Consider the following 24,569-nt stretch of genomic DNA (forward strand, 5'->3'; position numbering starts at 1 on the left):
CAATGGTTAACACGAACGCTTTCTCCGTTCCTTTCCAATTTTCTTCCCCTTTCGTCTTCTGTTTTTATCGCTCCCTCCCTTTAGTGGAGGAGGACACTGAGGAGAGTTCACGGTCGGGGAGAGACTCTGTGTCAACAGTAGCGGACCAGACGCCGCTGTCGATTACCGAAAAGCCACTGGTCAACGGCACAAACCGCACCAAAGAGGAGAAGAAGAAGGACAAAGACAAGGGAGGGAAGGAAAAGAAGAAGCCGGAGGGAGGGAAGGAGAAGGACAAGGGAAAACCTAAGAAGGGGATGTTGAAGGGACTCGGGGACATGTTCAGGTAAAGTTTTAAAACTTTTGAAGTGAGTAACGGTAACTAATCAAAGACTTGTATGACTTTATGGTTTCATTAAATAGCAATCAGTGCTGGAAGCAGACTAGTCCTCATTAAATTTTACAAAGTTCAGTTTAATTTTCAAGACATTTCTGTGCATGAAATGTCAATATTTTAATATATGCAAACAGATTTAAGCTCGTGAGCTTATAATGCAACTAGGGTCATCTTATTGACTGAGTCTGTGTATGTAATCAAACACACACTTGTATTTTCTTTGTATTATTTTACTATTTTTACTTTTTGGTTCAACTTTGCCTGAGAACAAATTGCAAAACATAAGCGCTCAGTTACGGTGGCCCTGAGAGGCCAAAAGGACTGAAACTTAAGAAAACAACAGTAATAAGAAAAACGCTGCAAAAGCACACAAAACACAACGGAAATAGGAAAAAACTGATTTCCAAAAGCACAAGGGAAGTGTTTCTGGGGAGGCAATAACCTGACGGACCAGTTGCAGGAACCCAAAACTTAATTAGTGTTTTATCATGATTCATACAATACTGATGACGGATTTTTAAAACAACTTTATTTATCTCCAAGGGGCATTTAAGATAATAGTTAGGCTACCACACTTACCTCTCATCTTTTCTTTCCACACAAAACCAATAGATCGTCCACTTCTTTTAAGTGTCTCCCAGCATAATTCTTAGCATATTTTGGTTCCTGCAAGTGGTCCGTCAGGTCCACTTGCCTCCCCAGAAACACTTCCCTTGTGCTTTTGGAAATTAGTTTTTTCCTGTTTCTGTTGTGTTTTGTGTGCTTTTGCAGCGTTTTTTTTATTACTGCTGTTTTCTTAAGTTGCAGTCCGTTTGGCCTCTCAAGGCCACCGTACACAGTGTGTTCATATTTTATCTTGTGGTGTTGTAACTTGTGTCTTGCCTTGTGTAGCAGACAAATCCGCCTCCAACATGTGCGCTTGTCCCCTTAATAAAAGCACGACGGCAGCAGATGATTTTCATTTGGGGGGTAAAAACGTCATATCTTTGAGGGTTTTTGTGTCCTTTTTAAGAGTGGAAAAAGAGAGAATCAATATCTGATGTTCAATATCAGAGCTCGTGTCAAAGCCACAGTGATCGATGCTGTGAACAGTTGATACCGCCTCATTAAGTGAGCTTTGTGTTCTGTCTGCCTGCGTGCGCAAGAAGCTTAAATCACTCATTATAGGTCTAGACATGGACAACCTGAACTTTCAGTTTTTTTATTGTTGTTTTTTAGACAGATGTAACATTTCGCCTCATTTTTGGAATGCTTGGTAGAACAGAAAGACCTGCATAATGCAGACGATTGACAAGCCTGTTATACAACCGTGGCACTGCTAAATAGTCTGAGGAAACCTTAATTAGACTCCCAGACAACTTGACCTTTGTGGTTTATCTCCCTCTAATTAATTTCTTTTCAGCCTCTGATATTACAACTGTTATGCTGTCTTATAGCTAAATAGCACACACAAATGCACTCTCATTAGCGTGTTGTCTACATATTCCCTCCCCTTTCTCTGTCCCAATCCTCATTACTATTGGAGTACAGGTCGTTTGGTCTGCAGGTCTTCTCATCCGATTTGTTGGAAAGCTTTACATCTTGCCAGTAATTTTATCTGTCTGTGATATTGACCAAAGTGACAGTGGCACAGAGTGAGGAAAACAGCGAGTATATCAGACAGAGTATCAATATTTGATGGGGAGAAATAATGAGGTCCACAGAGATGAGGAGATAACGAAAATATGTGCGAAAGAAGGACGGGGTTTGGAGCAACAGGTAGCGAAAGACAAACGCAATCTTTTGAAATAAAAAGTAGATGAGAGAATAAAAGGAGCTTTAAACTCATGAGGGTGGGAGAAGGGGAGTGGATTATGTGGATTTGAGGGGAATTTTAACAGTGAACGGTCAACATTTATAGATCCAGTTTATAAAATGGAGAACCAAAAATTAACATTAGAATGCTTTCAAAAATTTGTTTTTGCTATCAGTCAACTTAAACAGAAAAATAAATAAAAGACGTAAAAATTCAGATAAATATTTGGTGATACTGCCCTTTAAAAAATAAGATCCTCTTGCTCAGTGTTTCAGGGAGTTTTTACAGGCTAGTAGTTGTTCTTTTCACTGAGGCTACGTCCACACATACATGGGTATTTTTGAAAACGGAGATTTTCCATTTTCCTTTTAAAAAATAATCCCGTCCACACGTAAAGGCAGAAATGAAGGAAAACGCTGCTAGGAACATGCCAAAGCAACAGGTGGCGCTATATTCCTAACCGTGCAGAAATGTTGGCCAATCAGAAGTCTAGAAGCCTCGGTGGGAAAAAGTAAACAAAGCTGGGGCATAGAAGCAGAACCGAGCCGTATGTGTGGAGGGGACAGTAACTGTGTGTGTATATGTAAGCATTTAAACACTGCAGAGAGTACAATTAACAGTAACAGTATTGTAGAAATTCATTTCACCGAAACAATAATGCGGCGCACAGTGTGACGTCAAAAAATGCACACACCTTTGACGCTGCGTTTTCTCCATTTTTATCGTCCACACGTAAATGCAAAAACTGAGTTTTCAAAAATATCCACCCTGGCCGGAGTTTTTAAGAATATCCGTTTTCAGTGACCAAAAACGCCGGTTACGTGTGGACAAAAGGTGCAAACGCATAGAAGAATCTGCGTTTTCAAAAATACCCGGGTACGTGTGGACATAGCCTGAGATGGTACTGTAATAACTTTGTATAATTTAAGGTTTAAGCTTATCTTTATTTATCTCAAACTGGGCAAGGCCTAAAACGAGCCATTGTAATCTCTCTTTAAGCCAGCTTTGTTCTGATTGGCTGCCCCTTACAAACAGAGGGGTGAGTGCCTGAGATGACCATATTGGGAAAATCCCCTCTCAGTGACATCATACAGAATTAGGAGCAGGAAAGTCTCATATGGAGCTTAAATTAAACAATAAGCCTTTTTTTGGGTATCATGTTGTCCACTAATACATCCACTGTAACACTACAGAATATATTTAATGTGATATAATATTTAATCCTAAAAACATAGGAATAAAATGCAAAGTACAGAAAAGGGGGATCAGGGGTTGAGACAGTGCAGTAAGACAATAGAGTTGCATATAAACGCTACATTGTTATACACTTCGACAAATACTGTAAATAATCCCACTATATACTAGAGATGGACCGATCCGATATTAGGTATCGGTATCGGTCCGATACTGACCCAAATTCCTGGATCGGATATCGGCGAGAAATAAAAAATGTAATCCGATCCATTAAATATCAAAAAAGCACCTCACAAAACTTGCTACAAGGCGTAACCCGGCTCATAACCGTAGCACTTGCAGCAGTGTGCATAACGTGATAGAGCGGCTATGTGCTACCAAACCAGCATTTCATCTCCGAGGAAGTTTTCCCAGAGAGAAGTAAAGCAAGTGTGTAAGTTCATCTCTGAATGTTTGTAAAGCATTCCCACGTTAAGATTAACAACCAATATATAGAGCGACTGCCTCTCTCTCTCTCTCTCTCTCTCCTGCTGCTACTTCAAACGTGAAACTGATCAATGATCAGCTGATCGGCTTTTCTGTCGCGAGTCCGTCTCTCTTGTTTGTTTTTGGCCCACTTTGCACCAGAAAGAGGAAACCAGCGGCTGAACAACAGCAGCACGTTTAAGCTTGATAAGCTGTTGTTAGAATTTATTTAATATTACTTTCTACACTAGGATCTTTTTCTACGCAGCTGACGGCTGGTAACTGTGCAGGGGCGGATCTAGCAAAGTTTAGCCAGGGGGGCCGATAGGGCATGAACAGGGAAAAGGGGGCACAAAGACATACTTTTCTTTCTTATTCTCATTTAAAATATCTAGCTTTTAATAAATAATTATCTGACTCTTACACCCAAAGTTTTAATCTGATGTAAAAAATATATATAAGTCCATTACTGTATATAGTAACTGTTAAGTCTAATATACCCTAGTAAGCTATAGTACTTTTTCCTTTGGGAAGGTACCATCTGTGCAGTCTGCAATTTTGTTGAAGAAAGATGTTGAATCTATTTAATTATTCTTGAAAAATTATTTATTTCTGTGCATTTCCCCCCTGCATCAAATTAAATTTGATTACATCGATTAAGCATCATGAGGTGGGGGGTGGTTCCCTTTTTTTTTTTTGCTGGGAGTTTGCAACCCTATTAGTTAGGTTGCTTAATATTTCTGCTAAGTACTCTTTAAAATACCAGAATAGGGAGGATGGAGCAGGTTTAACTTTATTAGATTGATCAGTGTTGCTGAACTATGAAATATTTTGGGCGCAGTGTATTTTTTACATACAGGTATAACAGAATAGCTTTAGTGTTGTTATTTATTTAAACTTGAGTATAAACTTATACAAAATGCAGCAAGATATAAAAAAAAAACAAACAGTTTTATTGATTAAAAAAAACACTATATCGGATTCATATCGGTATCGGCAGATATCCAAATGCATGATATCGGTATCGGACATAAAAAAGTGGTATCGTGCCATCTCTACTATATACATTTGACCTAATTAGCTCCAACATACACATACTTGAAGATATGCATTGCACATACTGACATGCAGAGGTTTATAGATATGCACAAGCTGCAAATACATGCTGGCTTTTGGATTTAAAGTGACAGGGAAGCTCACGCGTACAATTTCGGTCACAGACAACCGCACACTGCAGTAATCTTCTTTCCTTTCTTACAGATGCACATGCACTCACACCGACTTAGTGCTACTTTCCTTCTTATCCTGCCATATGTTAACGATTGGCGTGTATTGTCAAAGCATCAATGTTATCCTGCTCTGATTGGCTCAATATTGCCCACATCAGATCTGGTCCATTAAAACGCCGTCTGGCTGCCTGTTTGATCCACGCCCAGTGTTTACTGGCCGAGACAGCTGTGTGCCCCCTAAAAATGATGTGAGATGCATTCAATCCATCTGTCTGTGTGTGTAATCTGGACCTCATATTAATTTTAAAGGGCACATCCCAGAAAGTTTGGCTTCAGTAAACTTGATATTGAAGCAAGTTCCTGAAGAAGTTCAAATTTTGAGGGGACCCGTTCATTTTATGGATGCAAATTTTTAAGTTTAAGCAGTAATTCCTCCAATTTCATCAAAATATAAAATATAAATATATTTAAACTGTTGTGTCTTTACTCTATAATTCATACTACTGGGCAAGAAAGTATTGTATCTAAGAGGAAAATTAATAAAGTGTATTATTGACATCACAGTTTGTTGTTTATTTAGATAAATGACACTGGTAGAGACCTAATCTGAATATATATCACATCTGAACAGAGCAGGAAAAGCGTACATGTAGCTTTTTTACTTTTTGCAATGTGCTCTAAAGACACACAAAAAATACCACATCCAGATTCAAAAATAAGCATAAAGAGAAAATCCAAAGGAGGAAAAAAAGTCCCATTAACACCCACATTGTGTGACTGAAAGGTGATATGTGGGAGCTACAGTTTAGCGAACACCACAGCAGTGAGCATTTAGCAACAAATATGTTACTAAGAGGGGGGAAAAGCATCCGAATTTATGTATTCCATTTGTCAGTGTCAACACGTCGTGATGAAACTTAAGGCAAAGGCTGGCTGTGTGGAGAACAATGGCATAGGTTTTTATAAGTGTGCCCGTGTCACTTTGTGAATTGGGAAGTTTAAGACCAAGAGTGGCTGTACAGCATGTTAAGAGCTCCCTATGAGTGTCATGTGTTTGAGCGAGGCAGCGTTTGTGAGTGTCGGGGAGCTTTGATGTGTTAGCATGTAGGAGGGGTGGATCAGGAGAGGGAGGCCCTTAGAAGTTGGAGGACCGTGTGTGTGTCTGTGTACGCACTCGCGCACACGTGTGTGTGATCAACAGAGTTGCCACTGCCTGACCCTCTCATGTCTTGAAGGCCTCACACTCAGTCCCAATCAAAGCATCATTACCATCAGCCTCTGCCAACAGTGCGGCCTGCCAACTGTAGCCCTCCCCTCCCCCTTTCTCCCGCTCCTCTCCTCTCTCGCTCTCTGATCATCACTTGGACACAGAAGCAACACCCAGTCTATGGGCTTGGCATCTGCGAACGTGGTCATTGCCCAGAAATTTGAGGGCTACACTAAATTTGCAGTGGTTTTAGTGCATGTTTGTGTGCGAGTAAGCGGAGCAGGCTTCGACTCGGAGATGGCTTGAACAGCAACGAGGAAAGATTAGTCATGGATGAAGGGACGTCAATGCATCGTGCTCTGTTATTCTGCTGCCCGCAAGATAAAATGCTAATAATTGCGGTCCTTATAGTCGTAACTGTAATAATATATTTATGTTGAGGTATTGCATGTAGTGCTGGGTGTTCCTGCAACTTAAGACATGGTATTCAATCATGCAACTCTACACCAACAGTGATGCAGCATGAGTAGGCTTAGGAAAGCAGCAGCATTTTCAGTGATTTCACTTTGATTCGATTCTTTATTGACTCTCTTCTTCATTTTCATTGGGTTCTCATTGGCTCTGCTTTGAGAGTCACCACCATCGCTAAGCAGAGACGTTACATTCATGCAAATTAATTGCACGCTGTGTAGTCAAATGTTTGTGCATGTTGGAGGTATTTACCCTCTTTGTTGTGGCCAGTGTTGGGGTCATTACTCAAAAAAAGTAGTTAGACATGTTACACAGAACACTTCGTGATTCTACTTTAGAAACACGAAGACTGGACGCTGGGCTGGGCTCGGCATTCACTCAGCTTTAGCATCCCTATGGCTAGCTTAGCATTAGCATGCTGTCTGTCCAGGTGCTTATAAAGAGCCAAAGATTCATTAGCAGCATATTAGCAGTTGTTTCTGTCTTAGTTTGCACTTTAACATCGTGCTCTCATACTTTTGTACATTAAAAATAAAAGTAATGTCATATCCACACTGTTCCTCCTGGTGCGCAAAAGCAACCGATGACCGGAATCGATAGGCAAGCAAACGAACAATTCCAAGGAATTGGACTGCTGGGAACTGGTTCTCGATTTTATCCTTAGTGGTTAATTGTAATAACAGTCCTTCCTATAAATTTGTGTACCAGATATGGTGAGTGAAATTCTAATGCGTTTCTGTTTCTGTTACTTAGAGCGACTATGCAAGTATTTGTAAATGTGCACCCATGCGGATCATGGTTGTGCCTTCGCTCGATGAGGGGAAATTCTACCCTGTCATCTAAATATAATCACTTCTGGGTCTTAAAAAACTAAGATGGGCCCAAATGGCGCATCGGGTGACATCCGGGTTGGTACATCGATCATTTATATGGATATATATTTATATATAGTCCATGGTTAATCTGTGTATAGTGTAAGACAAATGTGAGGCATTCTGCAGACTCAGTATACAGCCAGATTGATTAAAATATTTTAAAACAGTGTAACAGTTTCATCATTGAAATAAATGACTGAAAAATTCCGATGAAACACCTTCCTTGGAGACATGAATTTATATGAGTAATTTCACATCAGGAAAAAAAGTTGGATTGATGAAAACTTTTGCAATAATCTAAATGTGGCCTCGATGTGACAGAAGACACCAAGGCCACCTTAAAAATCTTAGTTTTAAAATTAAAGGTGTACACCTCAGCTGTGGATGTAATTCGATTAAATCAGGTCATCACCTTAATCACTGAGCAACCAAGTCCATTCATTGGTTGTTGAGATGTTTTGATGACCATCTGGTTGATAGTGTGTCTCTGCCCAGTGGAAATCAAAAACAACTTACTTGGCAATTAGCGTTGCTCCTCACGCACGTCTGATTATGCGAGTTCCCGAAAAACTGCGGCACGCTACCAAAAACTTGTTTTCACTTTTTGTGCTATTAAAAGGATTAACGGTGTTTCACGGGTGGTCTGCTGAATTGAATCAGCTCAGTCCCTGACATTTTGAAGTGATCTTTTCAAACCGCAGAAAGCAGTCAAAGCCTCTTTATCGATGCTGTTGCACTCGCAAGACGAGGCGGGCCTAACTGTGCCTGGAATATAAGATTATTAAAAGCCCTGGTGTCATGGTTAATACTCGGTCTCCTCCTCAAAGTTTTCCTTTTCAGTCATAAATCACACTGTGCGGGTGTTTGCGCGCGTTCGCGTGTGTGTATGACAAGGCTGTTTTTTAAAAGGGGCTGTTAATGAAAGTTAGTGGTGTGGAGAAAGTGTCAACCGTCTCTCGCCGTGATAGATCACTCCTGCTCTTAGCATTAACGGCAGGCTGTCACTCTGAGCATTTCAGACAGCCGTAGTTAAATTAATCAAGTAATGGCCCTTAGTCTGCGCCCCTCCCCCCTCCAGCTGCAGTTTTTCCTCCTCATCCCTGTCTCTTAGCTTTTCTGTTTGTCTTTTACACTCCATGGTATCAGTATATGCTGTCTTTGGGGTTAGTACTTGGAACAACATTCAAGGGAAGTTGTATAGATGGTGTGAAAAACTAATTTGCAAGGCGTTTTTTTGTCTGTGTGGGGTATTAGATGGTAAAGATGTGACAGGAAGCGGGTCGAACTCTGAGCAGATCGCTTGTTTACCAGAAAGCAGCTTGCCTTGTCTTTAATTCATTTATTCACTTATTTTGTGGAGAAAGTTCACAAACATCTACCCAGTTGACATGTTATGAGCATATGGATGATGCAAACCCATATTCAACTGTACCCCGGTACTTGGTCCAGCGGTCCTCAACCCCCGGGCCACGGACCGGAGTCGTTTGGTACCGGCCCGCGAGAGTTGTGAAATTTATGGTTTTCAGGGTTTTTATCGACAACTCTGTTTCCCTGGGTCTTTTCCCCTTGTTTTAGTTGTGTCTTTTATTTTGAAAGAAATATTCACGCGTTACCATAGCGACCTGAGAGCATTAAGGGGCAGAGAGGAGGATGTTACTCTCAATGTTGTTGGCACATTTCAGGAGGACGCTGTTAATAAAGTTACACATTTACACAGTGAATTCACGTTTATTATTATATTTACAAAATACCACAGTTTTTCTCTTGGTCGTATCTTTTTATTTTATTATATTTATCCGCAACACCTTAAAGGCCGGTCTGTGAAAATATTGTCTGACATTAAACCGCTCCGTGGCGCAAAAAAGGTTGAGGACCGCTGCTTTAGTTCAGTGGAGCAGGAGTTGATCCATCAGTTTGAGCTATGCCTTCCTGTATGATGTCACCTTTATAGGTGCAGCTGAACTAGCGTGTAGTATCGAAGCGGTTTCTCCTTTTTTTAATGTCTGTGAATCTACTGCAACAAGATGCTAGCAGCATTGCAGTGCAATAGCAGGGACACAGCATTAATCAAAGTACCCTTGGTCATGTTTTTCCTTAGAATTGTACATACAGGAATAAAATCAATGTTACGCTTTAGTTTCACAGTACCTAAAACAGCGTAAGGATATAACTCGCCAGGAGCAGCAGAATATTGTCACATAATTAACCTGAAATACAACATCGCAGATATAAATTATATCTTGGGTCAAGCTTTTTAACCAGATGCTTACAGACCCAATTTTCCGTCTTGTAGCCATATCAGGAATTTCAGCTCTCGCTCTCAGACTTGCTGTTGTGTACACTGAACATAAACACACGGCCTCGCTAAAGCTGTGATATTGTGACACTTAGAGTTTTTATATCACAACAAAATTTATAACTGTATCATCACATATTATATAATTATGGTATATCTGCTACTAAACTAGTAGAAATATAAACAATGTATCAGCGACTTCTTAAAAACGCCACAAACAGAAAAATTCTTTTTTTCTCTGAGTTTATTTATGTTTTTAATGAACTATGACTTTGATCCACATCTTTTACTAATCTCCATACACTTTTTATCATACTCTTCTTTTTTTCATGTCTCATTTCATTGTGTTTTTCCACAAAGAGAATGACACGATTCTTATGACTTTAATTTAATTATGCATTTTTCTCTCCGGCCTGCATTCATTTATTTTTCTCTCTTACCTTTTCCCCCACGCGCTGCCATTTTCTTCTTTCTCTTTTATTTTCCAGTGTTTAACTCACTCCTACACTCTCTCACCTCTGGGTTTTATGCGCAGCTTCATTTGCTTGTTTTGTTGGTTCTTGTGCTTCTCTCATCGATTTACTTTTGTATTTACTTTTATTGCTTTCAGTTCTCTTTCTTCTGTATTGATTTCCATGCAAACCACAAATTCACGTACCTGTCATCCAAGTGTTTTTCTTCTTTCTCTTTTGCACTTATATTCAGGCAATTTGCACTCATCCTCTTTATTCTTTAAGCGCCCTCTACTTTTGGAGTTTTCACTTTCTTTTTTTCCATCGCTCTTTCTTCTGAAGCTTGCTCACACAGACGCTCACACATTCCTTTCAAGGTAGTCTTTGTGCTCTTCGCCATAGTTTAGTTTTCGGTCTTAATGGTTCATTCAACGAGTTTCTCTTGTGCGTGTTCATTTTTTTCCTCTTGTTCGCGGTCTTCCTCTTTCATTAACACACAGACACACCTCTTTGGTTTTTTCTCAGCGCTGTCTCTTTCGAAGTCGTAGATATTCTCTGCGGACCAATTTCCCTGTGAATAATCACGGCGGTTCATTGTCGAAGCGAGCGCGCTGCCAAAGTCATTTCTTCAACAGGCTGCAGCTTTATACTGAGTCAATCAAGCTGAAATATCTTTGCGGTGCCTCCTATTCGGTGAATCGTCACTCCCTCCCTATGAATATAATTACTGTGATGGGCTGCGTCTACGCCTTCTCCACAACTTTAAAAGAACTGAATTGGGTTTGAATTTGTGAGAGCTTCTTTTCAAATGCTTCATTTGTGGGGTTGATTAACTGTTAAGTCGTAGCAGTGGGCTGTTTTTGTGATCGCAGACAACTTTTCAGCCGTATTGGTAAAAGTTGTGTTATTGTCAAGGTTCTGGCAGACACATCTGTGTTTCAGACGACACTTTTGCATCACATTATCTGATTAAGAGGTTTTTGAAATTGCACCGTAGCTTCTGACTTTCTGTCTAGTCATGCAACTGCAGCAGTAACTTGTGACGAATCATAATTTGAATACAACAGAAAATGTTAAAGTGAAGTATAGCAGCATTAATGAAGTGGTGGATATTAATTGTTTATGTACTCCAGGTTTGGGAAGCACCGAAAGGATGAGCGGCTGGGAGAAAAGATTGATCGTAAAGGCTCCAGCAAGTGGAGGCCAGAGGAGACGCAGGCGTCAGACGAGGAGACCATGAAGATGAGGATGGAGCAAGAAAGGTGAGGCAACTTATGGTCACCTATTCTGACAACGGGTGGCTATTAATGACATTAGCAAACGTGTATAGACATTTAAACAGATTAGTGTTTCAAATAAGATTGAAAAGCCTGATTCTGCCGGAGCTTTCTTCCTGTTAAAAGGGAGTTTTTTCTTCCCACTGTCACCAAAGTTCGTGCCCATAGGGGGTCATATGATTGTTGGGGTTTTCTCTGTATGAATGATTGTAGGGTGGACATCACAATTAGGGGGTTTTGATTATCAGTTTATCGATTAAAATCGAATCGATTTTTTTAATATAAATTTATTTTGCCCGAAACGCCAGAATCTCAGGTTAAACCTCACAAAATTTCAACAACCACCAAACAGCTAAACAGTAAATGAGAGCAGGAACACAGATTCTGCACAAAGATGTAAACACAGAGCACAGACGGATCAGAATCAGTGAGATGTCGCCTTTCTCACATGACAGCACGGACACGGTTGGGGCTGAAAGCCGACAGCTCGCTGATTCTGATGTTTCGGCGGGTCCGCGCTTTGTGTTTACGCCCTTTTTGCGCTGATTCTGAAGCTGTCGGTTTGATCTCTCTCCAAACTATTTGACTGAACCAGCAGCAAAAGAAGCAGCAAACTATGCTTCACATAAACATCGTCATCGTCTCTCTCTGTCTGTGTACTTCAAGAACAGTTTCCCGTCTAAAAATCTGTTTTCTTTATTCGCTTGCTTATTACGCACAAGTCTACCGTTCTTACAGCGCTGTCGGCCGCTGTTTTTTTTCTTTTACTTACTTCCGACAAAGAAAGCCTCATTTCTGCTGTTCAATACTGAACAAATTTAAACTTTTTAAAATTATGCAGAATTGCAAAAGGCTTAGCCGTGTCTCTAATAAAACCGCTGTAACTTTGCTCTGCTTCACTTCAGCAGCATCAGCTAATGTTCATATGTTGATGGTTTTCTTTCATTTTTGATCTACTGCAGAATATTTTTATAAAATCTCAGGCCAGGAAAGTCGCTCATGTTTTTCTGTGTTTTATCTTCAGCTACTTTGACACAAAGGCCTCTGCTGTGATGCTTACACCTTTGATAAAGTCTCGCAAGTGTCAGCTTTCTTTTTATAGATATAAAAATATGGAAATGTACTGATGCATGATCTGAATTATAATATTTCTGACTCTGAGGCAAAATTCCTCCGAATTGAATCGAATTCTGGATCGAATCGATTCGGGACCTTGTGAATCGGAATTGAATCGATTCCAGAAATCGGTGACGATACCCAGCCCTAATTACAATATAAAGTGCCTTGAGGCAGCTGTTGTTGTGATTTGGCGCTCTATAAATAAAATTGAACTGAATTGAATTGGTAAGTATTTAGCTGAGTCAGCAGTTCAGTGCAGGCGAGTTGAGCTCTTCCTCATTTACATTTATAGACCCAGTTTCTGCCGGGTTAAAACACAAAAACAAAATATCTGAAACAAACTGTATGTAGAAAAATTGGGAAAAGTATGAATAGTGCCAAACCCAAATTATTCAAAAGTATGTGGACACCATTGTCCACATTTTATACTTTACTGTACTTTTCTCTGGTGCTCAGCTAAGCACGTTATTATAGGTTCTCTACCTGAACAGTCAATATTTGAGCATCAGTTCGTTGGACACGTATTGGGGTTTTTTAGTTTGGGGAATCAGAAGACTGATTCAGAGGGTTTGTTTGGACATGCATCTCACTCACAGCAGCCACCAGGCTTTGGTTCACCTCACTGTTGCCAGCTAAGCAGCTTTGTTGCTAGGCTCAGCCGCTTTTCATACCTGAACCTACAGAAAGTACTGCTTTGCAAAGGTCTCACTGCAGCACTGGAGGCACAGCTCTGTTCAGCAGCGAGCTCATGCTCACAGGTCCCGTGGGTTGCATGAAAAGAGAAGAAAAACACTCGCAGTAATCATTTAACTTGTAAAGATGACTCAAACTGTAGCACAACCATTATCTTGATTACATCTAAAGTTCCAAAGAAATGATGGTTGAAGCAGCATGGGATTTTCAGTTTAGTGTAAAAAATCTGAATGAAGCTGCATAAAAATTAATTGAAAGAGCTGCTTTCTCTGTTTAACAGTTTAATAAATCGATCGTCTCTGTGTTTAAATAATGACTACACGGTTAAAGAACCCGTGCCTTCTTTTGCTTTTACTACGTGGGTGCCCAAAACTAAAAAGCCTCAAGTGGCAAGTCCTTTTCCCACTGCAACCCACTCTTTCTTCACCAATGGAAATGTCAGGCAGGCACAGTGCCAGGTTTTTGGGGGGGCAGCAGTTTATAAATGCCAAGGCCATTACAGCCCTGCCAGCTAATTAAATCCCTTGCTCTTGGTGTAGGGCAAGAGTCATTACTCCCCACAGTTGCTTGTTATGAAAATTTGGTTTGTAGTCTTCCTTTGCGCCTGCAGAGCAGATAGTCTAATAATATGATAATGGCTGAGTCTTTAATTTTAATTGGTTTAAAGTTAACGCAAAGGCCACGTCAGATGATTTGGTTGTTATGCTGGATATAGTTAAAAGTTCAGACTGGTCCTTTTGTGTGTTAATCCCGTCCAAGTGTTCTCTTATTTCTTGCCCTTAAATATCACAGTCACGTGTGTTTGTTACACACAACTTGGACTATTTAAGCCTGTTCAGGACTCCATTATGTTATTTCACACGCATAAGAGCACGGATGACACAAATTACACGTAGCCTACTGTAATGCTTTTGCAATAACGTTCTGATTCAAAGTAGATTAAACTGGGTTTGCTTTTATTTCCAACTCTCAGACAAGAGGTGAAGCTTTTTGAGCTCAAAACAGTTAAATGTGCTGTTAAATGAAATGTAGGTTACATTATTTTTAAACTATATTAACCTCGATTTATTAGCATCATAAAATGTGAATTAGTTATCAGCCTATTTCTAGCTGATAAAGCATAAGTCTAATTAAAAGTCATACTAGAAGTACTAGAACAGTGGTTCTTAACCTGGGTTCGATCGAACCCTAGAGGTTCGGTGAGTTGGTCTGAGGGGTTTGGCAGAGCCTCCGCCGTGACATGCACGGCTCATTTTGTGCACCAGTAAAAAGCATATCTATGTCTTGAATTTGAAAAAAATCACATTTTATTTTTCACTAGAGAGGCGTTCAGTGAATGTGCATATGAAACTGGTGGGGTGCGGTACCTCCAACAAGGTTAAGAACCACTGTACTAGAAGTAGAGATAGCATGTTGGTTTTTAGGTTGAGTTATAGGTTCTCACTTCTCTTTGTTAGTGTGAACAATTTTAGTTGTGTTGAGTTCTTGGGGCCAAAGAGCCAAAAGAAATCTGGCAAAATGGTTACAAGAGAAACCAAAAAATGTCCAGAGAGCAGTAAAAAGTTCCTGTTTGAAGCAGAAAATAAAATAAGATCATAGTATTTCTAAGGTCAATGTGTTAATTAGTTTATAATGCGTTGGCTCTTAGAGGCACTCCAACCAGGCGTGACTCATCCCTGAACACCCCAAAAGCACAAACACGCTTCTTGTTTATATTTAAGCTGAGAGATGCTGATATTGACCGAGAGATCCCTCGGAGCACATGCTCAGACTGCGGCTACCTTGGTGTTAAACAACGATCCAGTTTGCTGTATTGCCAAGCCGCTCTGCAGAGGTTCCGTTGGGAACTTCGGCACCTCACTGCAGAAGGTATCGATTGACCACTGCCAGAGGCTGTGGTTAATCCAGCTGCGATTGACTAGATGAATGGATTTCCTCACAGGTTTAATTCTCAGGTCTCAAAGGACCCTAGCCCCAAGGCAGACAGACAAACCTTGACTGACAGTTTAGATTGTACGCTACTGGTGGAGGTTGTTTGAAGAAAAGATAAATATACAGGTATGCGAATAACTGTTCAGTAGTGTCATAAATTTGTTACGTTATATTATGTTACTTGATCTAAATCGAATGGTCTTTACTAAAATTACTGTACTCGCAATACTAATGCAAGACCTCATAGTATTGTACTGTTTTATTAGAGCATCTTGCTCTCAGACTTCTCAGACTTTCTAAAGTTTCTAAAAGTAAAATAGGAGACAGAGCACTCTGTTGTGGAACAAGCTTCCACTTGACACCCTCTGTATAGTAAGATCAGCTTTAAAATGTTCCTTTTTGATAAAGCCTGTAGTTGTCGCTCTGTCAGGTGACCCTGAACCATCACCTTAGTTATGCTGATATAAGCTCAGGTTGCTTGGGGTCTTTCCGTGATGCACTGAGCATTTCTTCTCCACTTACATCTTTTCATTCCCTATATACAAATACTGCTTATGGTTACATTTTTTTCTGTTTTTTCCTATATTTGGTGTTTTGTCCTTGCTGCCCCTCTGATCACGCTAGAGGTCTTTTCCCCTTAAAATGGAAACCCTTCTTCCGACCATCGCTAAGTGCTAGCTCACAGGCTATCGTTTGATTGTTGGGTTTTTTTCCAGATCAGTCCAGATAAACGTTTTTCGTTGGGCAGCACAGCAGGTTTTGCCTTAGCCGTCTGTAGACTAAATCAGATCATGCTCTGACATAACTGTTTTAAGCAGCAGTCACATGACCAGAGGTTACAAGTTCAATCTATACCACAGACTTGCTGTATATGAAGTAATTTGTCACAGTGAACTTCCCTTGACCTCAACACTTGCTCAGTACTGCTACTCTTGTTCAAGATGAACAGCGTCAGTCTAAGTACAATGCATTTTGTGTGTGTGTGTGTGTGTGTGTGTGTGTGATTCTAAAAATATCCTTAATTCACACAGAAGTGTGAATTAAGGATATTTAAGGCATGCATTGTCAAACGCTTTTAGTATTAACCTTCAAAAATCACAAGTGCTTTAAAACCAACTGCAGCTAGTTGTCGCCAAATCATAAAACATTTCCACGTACCCGTGTTATCAATCTAAAAGGTCTTTCAGCGGCCATCTTGTCCTGCTGGACCTTCTCCCTTCATGTATTTCCTGCCTTTCACTGTAGTCTGTCAGTTGTGTCAGCAGTACCGGTAAGAGAACGCTTTATTACACAATGACTACAATAGCACATAATGGACCATTGTTCTGGCTTGATGTGGTAGAAAGGTCACTTGTCAAAAATTTCTTCTACCATAAAATCCCATTCTGCCATTTCTATACCCTTTTATCTGCCGCCTCTTCCTCTCTTTCTGCTCTACATTGTTGTTATTCCCCCTCTGGGTCTTTTGGCACCTCTCATTGGATTTCTTAATGATTTACTCTACGTGGTAAGAGTTCTTTCATCTGTCATTAAGGTTATTTGTTTAAGAGAAACCCTTGTCACATGCAGGTATTTTGGGATTAAGGGTAATGATATGGCGAAGTGTGGTTTTCCTTCCTGTCCCATTTCAGTCAGCGCTGCATTTGTGTTTGTGAAACATTTTAAGTGCTTGTCATGTTGACAGACAGTCATGGTCTTTGTCTTAAAGTAACATTTCCTGCACTCTTTAAAGGTAATTCAGAAAAGTTGGACACCTTGCAGTTTTCTGGGCAATGACAGCTATTGTTCATGTATATGTAGCTTATGTAGATGAAAAAAGATGGGTGCAAAAAAACAAAACAAACCCCAACACCACAGCTTGAACTCTCACAGGCTCTGGGGAGACCAATCCATGACTGATGGCGTTCCACTGTGTGTTTTTTCCTATACTGGTATGCTTCCATTGCGTTGGCAACGTGTTTGGGATCCTTGTCGTGCTAAAAAATGAAGCTGTTGCTGATCAGTGACTTTCCAGATGGTTTTGCATGGTGGATCAAAATCTGGCCGTATTTTCCTGTGTTCATAATTCTGTCAGTTTCGACAAGAGCTCCATCTCACTGGCTGAAATGCAGTTCCGGACCATGACAGACCCTCTGTCATGTTTTACAGATGGCTGTAGACATTCACTGTTGGATTGATAACAACTTGAGCCAAAAATGTCCATTTTGGATTCATCACTCTGTGAAACCTCTGGCCACTGATGTCAGTACAGTTCTTGTGTAATATGACACACCTTGTCAGGGTCCGTTATGAATGGCTTCTTCCTTTGAGGCCATTTCTGATGAGTCTTTGGCCAACACGAGATGGATCAACTGAAGGGCCAGGTCATTTCTCAGGTCCTGTGTCACATCTTTGCTGGATTTCTTCATATTTATTAACCCTTTAAAGCCGGTCAGAGCTGGCACGCTCCGTTTTGCATAACTATTTTTAGATCCCTGTAGAACCGGAACCACGTAAGCTAGCGCAATAATTTTTTTTGCCCATGAAACCGGAGGAGTTGTACTTACATCTTATGCCATCAGCTTGTCCTAGCTCATGGTTTCCTTCCACATATAGCTTTGCAAAAACTGCATAAAAAGCGCTTGCAGGAAGAAAAACATAATATTCCAGAAACACGCTTTGCCGATCCGATCAGCTGTTCATAACACTTCCTACATTGAAATAGACGTCAGCGCGAACGATCGCATGTCCACCATTACCTGTCCGAAACCGGAAGTGACGTCATTTTCGCGGAAAATGTAGTTTTTTACTTGTAGGCCTTAAAAGCCTATACTGGTGTTTTTAAAAGTCATGTTTGACTTCATACTTTTCTGAATAGTTTCTGCGATGCTTAGAACTCGAATTGCACTGCTGGAAATAGTTTATTTTGATGCACATGCTGTTTTCTTTGCAAATTTGCATCATAGGATTGTTTTTCCTTTTTTCTGCAGTATATAAAAATTAGTGTATCTCAAAACTGAAACTATGAAGACACTCAAAATAAATTTCCTGTTGTTGTAAACTATTTTTTGCAACTTTTTTGTATTTAAAGTTTTGAGGGATAAACCTCTTAAATTTCTCCAAGTAGAAATATATGTAAAAAAACAAAAACGATTTTCAATTTTTTTGTAGTTTATTGCACTTTTTTGCAATTTATGTAGTTACTATGGACTTAATGCATACATATTATTAAACTAGAAATGCTCCCAAAAATGGCACTACAGCATGTAAAAATATAAAGTAAGCTCTGGCGGACTTGGTTCTATGGTAGGTCTTAAAGGGTTAAGAACATGACTCTCATCTGCTGTAGAAAGTCTTCTTTTTGTCTTTGAGGGCTCCAGTTTCCTCAGGGACATACTCCATGCTTTCAGTTAATTAAATGAATACGAGTGGAAAAACCAGCTAACGTTAAAAAAACAAACAAACCTTGAAAGACTTTTACAAAACCAAGAGAACTAAGTGGGAAGAATAGTTTTGAAAAAGTTTGACAATGTAAAGGAGGTCTGACTTCCTGGAAGCAAAACGTAAAGATAGTATATTTTGTTCCGTAAGCTCATAAGAATTCAGAGTTTCTTTTTCACACAACACAGCACGAGTGTTTCAATGATGCATCCTCCCTAACTCAGCAAGTGACCTTGTTGACCCATGCAGCGCCTTGTTATGGAAAGGGGCTGCACAGAAGAGGCCGTGCGTTGGATTGGTATGTCTGGCCTTATCTTATCAGCCACTGTGCTTGTGCATACAATCAGTAGTTGCTCCCACTACTTCTGCTGCTGTTGCTGTTTCACTGATGGAAAACACAGTTTTTCCTCTGGGTTTAAAGATAGTTCCCTCAAGGGCCTCACTTCCTTCTGCGCTATTAGATAATCGCTGAGTCCACAAATAGCGTGCGACTCCACAAGCTTTCAAGTTAAGTTGTTGGAATAAGTGTACGTTTTTGCCACAAATGATTGTCTACCCCCTGACCAGATTCAGTGGGGAGCCGTTGAAACCATCAAGTTCATTAACAGCCTACTTTTTAGTAGTGAAGCATTTCTACCCACTTGGCCTTGATTTTTTTCTTCTTTTTTTTTAACACATTTTGTAGTCTCCGGTAGGGAGCCCTCCTTATTAGAGTTATTGTTTCATTATGCACACCATGCAATTTTTCTGGAGGAAATGTTTCAGATTTTAGCCCACTGAGTTTTCAGTGCACTTGCACCCCCTACCTTGTCACCACGGCGCCTGTCCCATTCACTTTCCCACTGCCATTAAAAAGAGGCCTGCAGAAAAGAGAGCAGTATGATAATTGGTAGTTGTAAAGCTCTGATAATTGGCAAGGCTGTAATTACGGGGGCTGCGTGATAGGTAGTCCCCCCGCTATAGAAAATAGCATTGCCAGTTATTCACAAGATAATGGCCTGAAGAGAAAGAGCGAATGTGTGATTTTTGTGTGTGCGTGACAGACAGAAAGATGTCAGATGTGTGTCTGCGTGTGTTGTTGAGGGAGAAAGAAAGAGAAAAGCATGTTAGCTATATATTAGCACTACTCTGTGAATACAAAATGCTTCCCTTGTGCTAGGTGTTATTGGGGCCAAGAGATTGTCATGCATTGTTTATGGTATTATTCAGTGGGGAAAATTGCATAAATAATAGACTCCAGATCTTCTCTCTGTTTTGTAATGGAAAGTTAAAAAGTGCAATAACCAATCAGCAGATGTTACAATGGTTCATCTGGTGTTTTGTTAATGTGACGACTGAGATTTACAGCGTCTCTCATCTAGATTGGACACGCTACAGGACTTTTTTTTTTATATATACAAAGAAAAAAGTAAGGCACCATCCCAGTTTTCCATGTAGCCCTACATCCATTCTCTTTTTTTAGATGCAGTGTGCATTTACAGTTTACAATTGGCTACTGCCAATGGCCAGTGGAAACCAGACAACTGAAAATATCATACTCGGAAACCTGGCAGTTAAAAATAAGCAAATAATTAGTGAACCTGCTACTAGTAAGTATTATTTGGATTATTAATTATTCAGTGAATTGGGTTTGTTGTTCTGAAAGAGTGCTGTCTTCAAATGTCTTCAATTTTTCAAACCGAAAGTTCAAAATACAGTGGAACCCCGACTAACGAAATTAATTCGTTCCCGAGGGTCTTTCGTAAGTCGAAGCACCCATTGCGCGTTTTGAGTGAGGCGATGCTGAACCATAGGCTATAGGCTAATTGCTAACTAGAACAGCAATACGTCGTTCAAGTGGAACAGCAAAGCGCAAGAACGGAAGCCAAGGGGTTGTCACATGATTCGGAAGGCATTGTGGGCATTGTAGGCTCAGCCAATCAGAGCCAGCGGATTTCGTTACTCGGGTCGTATTCAGTGCCTTCATAACTTGAATTTTTTGTGAAACGGGGTATTCATAAGTCGGTGTTCCACTGTATCTCAAAAGACACAAATATTGTGTTGAAGAATTCTTCAACTTTGATGGCATTTCTCTCTGCCTGTTGGGGACTCGACATGCACTTTTATTGAGCGATTATTCTACATCTTCCCCAACTATATAAGCCTACCCATGGCTCTTGAGCTACCTATGAGCTAGAAGATTAAATCTCATTTAGCACATCTCTATTAACCCTGTAGACATCACTGGTGTTTAGTTTTCCGTCTTTTTTTACATCCACAGTTGTGGTTTTGGAAATGCTTCAGCTAGCTAGCTAACTTATGGCTAACCATCATACAGTCCTTGTTTTCATACAGGTCTGAATGTTGCTTTATTGTAATGCCTTTTAGATTAGCCATCTTATTGGAGAAGAATTGGCTCTAAAAGGTGCTTCAGGGCTTGCTTACTGAAATAAAGGAGCATTAGGACACAGAAATGTAATTTGAGTAAACCAGCAAACACTTGCCAGAAGAAGCCAAAGAGTAAAGTTTTTCCCTCGAGCCGAAGTTTAGCAGATAAGATCCCTTTTTTTCTTTTTTTTTCTCCACCTTAAAGTTTTAAAAACAACAACAACAACAACAGCCCCCAGGCTTCTGCCAGTGGGTCACAATGGATAAACCTATCACCCAATAGTAAATGTATAATAAATACATTTCCTGGTTAGTTTTTTTTAACCTTGATTTTTAAAAAAAAGTACAAAATGCAACTGATCAGACATTGCCTAGATTTTTTACTTGGGATAAACGGCAATATTATGTCTTAATATGATCATTTCAACCACAAGATTGTTATTGGATTTTAATATAAACAACATCATCTTTACTATCAGGATCCAAGCTAAGACCAGAGAGCTGCGGGAGCGTCAGGCCAGGGAACGAGACTACGCTGAGATTCTGGATATAAGCCGATCGCCGGAGAGATCCTCTGAGGAGGACCACCAGTACGCTGGCATCAACCAACTTAACAGCTCCATGGACAGTGGCCATAGTCGCCCCCACAGCCCCCGTGATGAGCACCCTCACATCCATCCACAGCACCAGCACTCCGATACCCTCTACACCCAAGTTAGCAAGGCGCGCAACGAGCGACCTCCGTCTGCAGACAGGTAAGAAGTGAGCTGATGCATTTCACGTGTTTTGTGAATCATGTGGATCTTATTTCATTTCTTTGTTATTTATTTAATCTTGGCAAAATTAATTCATGAATACCTCTGGAGTCAGATTCCCCCTCAGAAGCCACTTCCGTCTAAGCCAGGTGACGGGCTGCCAGTCACAGTTCAGCAACCTTCTTACCTGTAATTTCAAAGTGCGGCTCACCTGTGGTATTTCAGTAAAAGGTCTGTCCAGGTCGGATTCCGCCTCGCCTTCCCAGCTCTCGTAACTCTGAGGCGGCATTATTGCACAGAGACGGCAGGCTAGCTATCACACCTGGAGGAGAAAATAATCACAGCAACAGAAGGCAGGCGTTAAATGTCAGCTCGCCGACTGCTAGACACCATGAGCTGCTCTCAGGGGGATGTGGGAATACTCGGGGGAGGCAGTGAGTGAATGGAAACCTTTGAATATCTGTCTCTTTTTCTGTCTCTCTTGACCTTTCTACCTCTCTTTCGCTGTCTTTTGTGCTCTTGTTGGTTTCACCTTATTGCCACCTTTTCACTTTTATTGCATTTCCATCATTTTCCTGTCTTCCCACGGACAATACTACCTGAGCTACTGGCAGCTCAAACCTGCGGTCTCATTAATTGAGAGCTGTCAGTCATTTTTAAAATAATCACCCAGGCTTGACATAAAGAGCCTCTTTGTCATTGACACTGTTTTGTTTCTGTAGAGCAGCCAAATGGCACCACGAGACTCCCCCGCATAACCAAACGCCAACTCCACAGCAGAGAGCAAACAAAAGCCAGATTGTTTTAAAAATCATGCAGGTCGTCAGAAGCAGAGTTCTCAGCACTGCACGCCGGTGCTGAGCTGCTCCCCAATCCTGCTCCGATCGATGAACGCAGAGATTCGTGGCCCTAAGATGGATTTGGGGAACTTGAAGCAAATTGAGGAAAACCTGCTGTGCAGCAGAAACGTAGTCTGTGCGGGCAAGTAGCTCCACAGCTGAATGAATGGGTTTGTCTTCCTTGTGGTTTTCACGCATCCCCAGATGACCTCAGCAGCCTGTGTCTACTTCAAGAGTGCCGTAGCACGTATCGATTCATAATTCATTGTGCTGCTGTTGTCACTGCGCACTTCTCTCCTCTTTTTTTATTTTACAGTCCCTGATGTGGCACTTTATTAAGGCATGCAGATGCACAACAGAAGATGATATACTAGCATTACAGATACGAAGCCTTATTTAATTAGGTGATGGAATTCACTCGTGATTTAGGCTTTAATCATCATCATCTTATTAAAATCTGTAGCCATTTCACTCATTTACCACATAAGCAATTAATGAGGTTTTTTCTCCTCCCTCTCACTCGGACTACTGGGATTTTCTTAGTTTAATACCTCTTAGAGATGGGGAAGCATGAGTTTTGTGGAAATGCTGCTGCAGTTTAGGATCGGCGACAGGCAAATGGATTAGCCTGAAATAATTTTAATAAGCAGATTTTTTTTGAAAATTAAGTCTCTTTCATCAAGCAAACGTTTTAAGTCTTTACTACTTACAAATATGGAAATATGAAATATTTCTCATTGTTTCTTTGTAAGGTTGAATGTGGAGATTCTGGACTGAGAAAGCAAGTTAAGGACGTATCTCGTGATGGAAAGTTTGCGTATTCTTACAAATAAAACTATGAATCAATTTGTAAAGAGACGGTCACATTTGTCAACAAATAAGGAATTAAAACAACAAATACATCCCTAAAATCATGCTCACAAAGCTTTTTACGTTGTTTTCTCTAAGACATCACTGTTTAAAAGAGACGTAACTCATTTGGACATCAATGTAACCAATATTGGTCTCTTCTGACAATGTAAGTGGCTCTGGCAGGTTTCAGAGCAAATAATAAAGTCTTTCCTTGCTTTAATAAAGAACTTTCTATAATTTTGCACATAGCTGATACACTGTTTCTTTTCATAATGTCCTCCTAGCCACCTATTCTCCCCCAAGAACACTTGCTCTTTTCAGGAAGCTTTGATTACAGCAGTGTAGCAGCCGGGGACACAAACGTCTGAAAGATATTGTGTTCCTTTCTCATCTCCCCCGAGTATTAGAAGAATATACCTTTTGAGAGATTCGGGAAGCACGTTTCCTGTTTCCTGTCTGCCCCCCTCCGCTGAACAGGAAGTGAATTAGATCCTGCAACGCCAAGCACATCGGGGTGGGTGGCAGAGTGTGTGCGTGGGGGGGCTCTCACCTGACAGAAGGGGGGGATTTGTTATTGTGGGATTCAAATGGCAGTGTGAGCTGATATCAGAGCTTGAGGATTGTGGAGATTTAATCAAAGCAATAACATGTCCTTAGAAGCAGGCAGTGAAGGAAAATGTTATTTTTCCTCCAACATTAACACTTCTCTCTAAAATAGCACGCATGTGAAAGGTTTCATTGTAGTCAGCGTAAATGCTCGACGTGCACAGGATGTCGCTCTGTGTTGCGTTCGCTGTTTTTACATCGTTCAAACCAGGAAACTGTTTTATTTGCTTGAGAAAAGCAGATTGATCTCTGACCATCTGTTAAGTCGTGCCCATTACACGCCCCGAATCATGGCTTTCAAAATGTCACAGTTGTGTTTTGTGCTGTTTGTGTGCGCCTTTTGTTGGTG

General features: G+C 40.5%; 1 protein-coding gene across 15 annotated transcripts in view; it reads left to right on the forward strand.

The window, feature by feature from the left end:
- The window catches only part of pard3ab (par-3 family cell polarity regulator alpha, b), a 373,665-nt gene that overhangs the window by 208,912 nt on the left and 140,184 nt on the right, over positions 1 to 24,569 (forward strand). For all 15 annotated transcript variants that reach the window (XR_014870592.1, XM_085140456.1, XM_085140460.1 and 12 more), the window contains 3 exons: positions 85 to 325; positions 11,494 to 11,622; positions 21,648 to 21,923. Coding sequence is in view for 14 of the 15 variants with exons in the window: in XM_085140456.1 (XP_084996582.1) it covers positions 85 to 325; positions 11,494 to 11,622; positions 21,648 to 21,923 (646 nt within the window). In the remaining variant the exon portion in view is untranslated. The remainder of the gene's footprint in view (positions 1 to 84; positions 326 to 11,493; positions 11,623 to 21,647; positions 21,924 to 24,569) is intronic.

The sequence above is a fragment of the Neolamprologus multifasciatus genome, chromosome 18, assembly GCF_963576455.1.
Source record: "Neolamprologus multifasciatus chromosome 18, fNeoMul1.2, whole genome shotgun sequence".
Lineage (NCBI taxonomy): Eukaryota > Metazoa > Chordata > Actinopteri > Cichliformes > Cichlidae > Neolamprologus > Neolamprologus multifasciatus.